The 6853-nt window shown below is 38.2% G+C and overlaps 2 protein-coding genes across 2 annotated transcripts in view; one reads left to right on the forward strand and one right to left on the reverse strand.

Annotated features, from left to right (window-relative positions):
- Positions 1-263: 263 nt before the first annotated feature.
- On the forward strand, positions 264-4677 carry C9374_013826 (uncharacterized protein; the record flags this gene model as incomplete). Its single annotated transcript, XM_044689745.1, has 3 exons — positions 264-1194; positions 1263-3469; positions 3541-4677. The coding sequence occupies 3 exons, from the start codon at positions 264-266 to the stop codon at positions 4675-4677; spliced, it is 4275 nt and encodes a 1424-aa protein (XP_044541686.1).
- A 1781-nt stretch (positions 4678-6458) lies between these two features.
- The window catches only part of C9374_013827 (uncharacterized protein), a gene marked incomplete at both ends in the record, with an annotated part of 411 nt that continues 16 nt past the window's right edge, over positions 6459-6853 (reverse strand). The window contains one exon of the mRNA XM_044689746.1: positions 6459-6853. This exon is cut by the window's right edge and continues 16 nt beyond it. Within this exon, the coding sequence (XP_044541687.1) occupies positions 6459-6853 (395 nt within the window).

A 6853-nucleotide genomic window follows, 5' to 3' on the forward strand; every position in this document is an offset into this window, starting at 1 on the left:
TTTTTAATTCGTATTTGGTCTTCGAAAAAATGTCTGAAAACCAAACCGCCCTCGGCGATGAAGACACTTATCACCTTCGCCATCACGCCTCTATCAAAGAGGTCGCTGATCGCCCGCATACTGCAAACAAATCTCTCTCTGCTCAAAAATCGGCACATGATAAATTGAGAGAGGAGATGGAAAACGAAATTTTAGAAACTCCGTCCTCCGTCAATATAGCCAATTTGTCGGTAATACAACCCAGCACTGTATGCAACTCTCCTATGTTGTCGCAACCGGAGGTCTCTAATATTACTACAACCTCTGGCGTCTCAGTTTTTAGTACCTCGGCCATGACCGACGACCATTCTACCAAACTGAAGCGACATCATAAACTCTTCAGAGTGGTGGCCTTTACTACCAACTCTGTCGAAGAAGTCCTTGCAACCGTCGCAATGAATGCCGATGCGTTGTACGGTAGTAGAGTTGTCAGTGAATTGGAGTGCATTATTCTCTTCTTCAAGTCGCGCAAATTGGCAAACCAAGCAATATCTTCTGGTGCTAAGTCCAAGCTAACCATGATTCCTCAAACCGTCAAAACGTCATTCCGTTATAAGGTCGACAAAGACTTAGATAAGACTAATATGCACTCTATTATCTCAACTCTTGGTACTTCTATCAACAACATCAATTTTAGCAAGATAGATGATCAAGAGTTTTGGGCTATTGGTACTAATATTGAATTACCAGCCAATCATTTGAAGAAATTTAAGCTTTCCAAAATGAGAACAGATATCTCTCGTTTCCGTATCGCCTTTAACGGTAAAGAAAAAGATCTTCCTAAACTCAAGGGTGCCATTAGTTCCCAATGGAAAGTCAAGATTGAGAGTATCGAGTTGGCTAATAAGGTGGCTGTTGTTGGTGTCAAAAAGGATCAAATCACCAATAACATTACCAAGTTCGTCCAAGTTGGAAATCATAGTTTCAGAAACCTCTCATTCTCTACTAGAGTTGCCAACTCCATCAGTCACAGAATGGAAGCTGTTGAAAAACAAATGTCTGAAATGTCATCAGCTCTCCAAAAATTGACAAAGGAAATGGCTGTCTGGTCTGGAAAAAAGGTCACTGAAGGCTTTAATAAGATCAACAAAGCTATTGAAGAAATTAACCAAAAAGTCAACGCTCTCTTAGGCACTACTACTCGCAAGAGTAAAAGTGGGCATAAGAAGGGCCGACATTCCCTTTAATGGCCTCTCATTCTATAAGAAACTCCTTCAATTTAGGTACTGCTAATTTCGGAGGAGTTGGCTGGGTAAAACAATCTCAATTACTTACCCTAGCCCGAAAATATGAACTGGATATCCTTAATATCCAGGAAACTCATTTAAAATCCAGTACGGAAGACTATTGGAATGTATGGTATTTCAGGTCCTTCTTTCGTGGCTACTTAGTCTATACTTCCAACGCCACCGAGGGAGATAATGGAGCAGGAATTGCTACTATTGTCAAACCGTCACCTTTTATTAAGGTACTCCAATTCATCGAGCATATTCAAGGCAGACTATCAGAAGTCATTTTGGAACATAAATGCCTAGGTGTGGTCCGTATTTTCAATTGGTATGGCCCGGCTAACAAAAACAAATTAGAATTCATGAATAAGGCTCTCAATATTATCAACATTGCTGCTCAAACAGCGGTCTTGCATGGTGAACGTATTGTCATATTGGGAGACTTGAATGCCAATACTAAAACATTCAATAAGGTATCCTATGCTGCCCATGAGCGACTATTAATTGACCAATGTGACAAATTGAAGCTCTTTGATGTTGTTCCCATTCCAAACACACCTTCGTTCTCTCAACGCAACAAATACTCTCATGGTTTTTCTCGCCCGGACCATATTATTACTTCCCACAATGATTATTCTAATGTAGATGATGTTTCTACTGCTTATTCTCACAAACTTTTAACTATCTCCTTTCCCAGTAACCCTATTTTAGACTTCCCAGAAAAGTTCAACAAATATATTATTCATCCTAAAACTCTGCAATCCAAGATGAAGGAAATTAATAACGATTTTGCTATGGACAACCCTAGCACTCTCTTAGAAGCCCAAAATACCCTTGCTAAAATTGTGAAGAAATATGGCTCTCCTAGCACCGACAAGCCTTCATTGATTACTGATAATCGTAATGTTAGACAATTTCAGACGATCATTTTTGATTTGAAACAGTATCTTTATAAGCGTAAATATGTCTCTACTGTCACCAGCCAGTTCTTGAATAATAATTTTAGCCTCAACAATATTAAGGCTAAATTAGAGGAAGCTAAAGCCTCGCTTAACAAGCTTATTGGATCTCTATTGGCTGACCGTAAACGGGTCTTCGTGAATAGAATTAACAATCTTAGCTCTAAACAACCGTACTCCTATGCCTTCAGAAAAGAATTAGTCAGTTCTTCTATACTCAATGTAGTCCAAAGTAACCATAACTCGATAATTGTAGATCATTTTTCAGCCATGTTTAACACAGAACAAGAAGTGACTAAAACCCTTCCGGAAATCAAGAAAAATAATACTGTAGCCCAATGGAAATTCCAACATATCACTGCCAAAGAGTTGGGTAAAGTTATTTCTAAAACAAAAAATTCCATGGCTGGCTATGATAATATCTCGGTGCCGTTGTTGAAAATTCTAGACAACAATTCGCTCCAAGTACTTGCAAAATGTATCAATCACACAATTGACAGTAAAATGGTTCCTAAAGAATTGGGTATTGGTATTCTACTCCCATTACCCAAAGTCAATATGCCTACAAAATTATCAGACTTTAGACCTATAGTAGTATTATCTGTGATCTATCGCCTATTTTCTTCTATTATCAACAAACAATTCATGAATATCCTTGAAGAGGCTAATTTAATCCATACTGCTCAGCGAGGATTCATGAAAAAAGGCTCAACATTAGAGCACCTTATCAATCTTCGGACTGCCCTAGCATACAAATGTCAGCACAAACAAGAAGTATTCGCTATGGCTTTAGATATCAAAAATGCTTATGGATCAGTAATCCATAAAAGATTTATCAGCATTCTCAAAAAACATGGTTTCCGTAGCTCTGTCATTAATCTCTTGACATCCATGATTTCCAATAGCGTTATGAAAGTACTAGTTAACGGATTCCTATCCTCCCCTTTCGATGCGAATGTTGGAGTCCCACAAGGCGACCCTTCAAGTCCAGCATGGTTTAATCTCTATATTAACTCCTCAACTAATATACAAGAAAAACTAAAAGGAGTCCAAATATTTGATATTACTATCCTTTTATTATTATATGCCGATGATATTTTATTGATAGCTAATACTAAGATTGAAATGAATTCCTCTCTTAAAAGCCTCGGCCGAGAGTTAAAGAAAATAGGACTCGCTTTAGCTCCCAAGAAATGCAAGCTCTTAGCTATTACAGCTAAATCTAAACTATCTAAAGCCCTAGTCACTATTGGACAGGATACAATTGCCTCGTCTACTTCTATTGAATACCTTGGGGTATATGTACCTTTAAGGATAATCTTTCTTGGTCCTCTGATAACCCAGTCAACAAAATCTCGAATCGACTTGCATCAGCTAAAACTTCTAATCTATATCTCAACAGTATCACCACTACAATTATGTCTAAAATTATATCATTGCCTAGATATGCCTGTAGCTTCAATGGAATCAGTAAGAATTCTCTAGACAAAGCAGATATTATGGTTGCTAATTTTATCAGAAAGGCTATTGGATTAGATTACACATTATCAAAATCAGTCGTTTTTAATTGCAAACAAATTGGGGGTCTTGGTATTACTCGCCCCTCTATTTTATTCTCTATTGAACCTATTTGCACAGCAGTTAGATTATTCAATTCCTCATCCTCCATCACCAAAAATATAGCTTTGGCTGCTTGGAAAGATACTACTTTTAACGAACCATTTTGGAACCACGTGAAAAATATTGCTGCTCAAAATAATTGGTCTCTCCAATACATTGATGAACGATATTCATTTGTCAATGAATACGAAACCCCTGTCGACCCTAGAACTGAATTGCTAAACAGTGATAGATCAACCATGAGCATTTCTGGCCTTGGAACCTTAGACCATAATAGAATCTGGCATCCATGTACCATCTCCTTTTGGAACAATTATTCACTCAAACCATTCCAGCAACGACTGTTATTTGCTCACCTGCACAAAGCAGAAATCCTTAGAAATTTCGGAAAAGATTACCCTAATTGCCACATTTGCAACACCAAAGCCAACTGGGAACATGTATTCACCTCATGCGCCATGTGTAGCCCAGAAATCAAATCATTATACACAAAATGGGACAATAGTTCCCTCAAATTCAACGCCCCGCTTGTCAGACTTCCCTCTAACCATTCTCTCTCTTGTATTCCAATGGAGTGGAATGGTAGTATCAAAGACGAATCTCTCCAACAACTAGACCTATCTCCCCCAGCCTTGACTGATTGGCTAAATGAAATATATCTCTCATTCGCTGCTTATGTTGGCAGTTGTTACAAAAACGCCACTTGGAACAGTTCTACTGTACTCAAGAAGGCTAGAGGATATATAATTAAACCCAAAACTGCAAAATTTGCAACTGCTTGGGAAACATGTAGCAATCAGCTTGGCGAACTCAACTCCGACAACATTTAAACCCCACACATACACACCCATTAGACACACTCTCGTCGGACAATTGAGTACCTATAATTTGTTTATTCTTCAATAAACCCATCCCTGTATTTTTTCATCACAATCTTCCCACAACAGTTCAGTAATAGCAAGAACAAGCTTGCAGCTATCGTTGTAACGGTTATCCATCCACCTACTTTCGCTACTACATTGAAAATTATTTCAATATCAGTTAAATGTCTTCTTTCATCACAATACGAAACTTGGCATCCCTCTATGTACTGGCTATGATGGATTGTAATATTTGGAAGAGTATCAATAAAGTGTTGCATTGTCTCGTTTTGAAATGTCTCTAAGTTGTACACCAGCCTTTCTCTATGTCTTTTTAGACTTGCATAATTCCTAAAAGCAACCTGTGTGGTATGTAAATGGTCAAGAGCATTGGTAATCATTTCAAAACCAAAGCGTAAGGCAAGGTGTATTTCATCAGATGTCGACAAAGCTAATCGTCTGATGTGCTCAACGATATCTAGTTCAGAGACTAGATGCGGAGAATGAAATGATGATAGATTTAGAACAGTGGTAAACACTCTCAAAAAGGTTACACACGCTTGATAGGAGATTTGGTGCAAGTGTGAGTGTTTGCACATGTTTTGGGTAGCGTTGTTGTGAGGGTTTGCGATCAATGGCTTTTGCAAGTTGATACCCACGGTAACAAACGTGCTGTATGGAATTTCTTCATCTTGACAAGGACAAACGAACGCTGAACTATTTTGCATAAACTGCTTCACAGGTACCGAGTGGTGTCTCTGAATAACAATTCTGTCGGATGTGTACAGAATAAAGTATGGAACACTAATCGCTAACCACACGATAACTAGTAGCAACGACAACACACATCTGCATTCGGGACATGTACATTTTTCACGACCCTCAGTGTTGAATCTTGGGTGCTCTGCATAGTGTCTTAAAAAAGTACAGTTCTCAATAACCCAAATATAACCGTGACAGGCTCGAAAGTCACCGGTCCATTCAATGTTATTATTGCCATCGATGTCGCACATCACGCTCTTTGATGAAACAGTTGTTTCGGTTATTGTAGGTGCATTACCATTGTACCCCACATTGTTTTTGAGCCAGTCTTTAAGAGTGTGACTATCTGGCTGAGTTTGGTTATTTGGACCTGCAGGAAGCATATTATGTGCATTCATGTTTTTTTATGATTTCTATTATGAGCATCAATAATTAAGCTTGAATCAAAGAAATTCTTTAAATGCTTTGGCAATTCATGGAAATTCCTCGTTTTTGCTGCTCCGATTATTCTGTCAGAAACAGAAACATTTTTTGAAAAAAAGAGATTGCCTGTTTGGTTCAAGAAAGCCTTTTTGTTAAAAAAGGAAACTGTTGTCCTACATGCAGAATGGAAAATGGATTTTATGATTGTTTTTAGTAACAGGGCACAAGCGCCAAAGTGTGGTGGAGGCCAGTTGTATCTAGCAAATAAATAAACAGTTTACCTGATAAAGAACACACAAATAGATAGATCATTGCCTGGTGTAGCTTCAACGCTTCCTATTAATTAATAAACAGTTACTTTATACAGAACACACAAATAGAAAGATCACTATCTAGCCAATGTTATAACCATCCCAAAAGAATGTGGGGAACCCTGGTCAGATCTGCCAGTTTGTGGGGAACCCTGAGAGTTATTACTTCATAATCCTTGTTTGGGCTGAGTATATCGTTTCATCATTACTTGAACAATTTTATTATCTACATTGTGAGCATGACCAACTTACTCATTAGTCCTTCTTTGGTTTCTTTGCTGTAGCAGGAGTAGCCACTGGTTTGGACGGGCTCTTTGGAGCAAATATCCATGCAGACAAATCTGTCAAAATTGGAAGCAAAACAAAGGCAATAATGATCACATAAATAGCATTGTATGCCAGTAAGTAAATTATGTTATTCTCCAAGTCTGAAACATTGCTGAGATTTTCCAAATAATAATAGCTCAATGAGTAGTACAAAGCACAGACAAACGGTAACTTCAATTTCCAAGAAGGAGACTCCAGAAACGATCTCCAACCATAAGCGGTGTTTTTGGTAACGTAGGCTGCTTCAACTCCATTCATCATTAATCCTCCACCACATGCTGCAATAAAACCCAACACGGTAGGGAATAGAATAACAGATGCAT

Source organism: Naegleria lovaniensis, assembly GCF_003324165.1.
Source record: "Naegleria lovaniensis strain ATCC 30569 chromosome Unknown tig079, whole genome shotgun sequence".
Taxonomy (NCBI): domain Eukaryota; phylum Heterolobosea; class Eutetramitea; order Acrasida; family Naegleriidae; genus Naegleria; species Naegleria lovaniensis.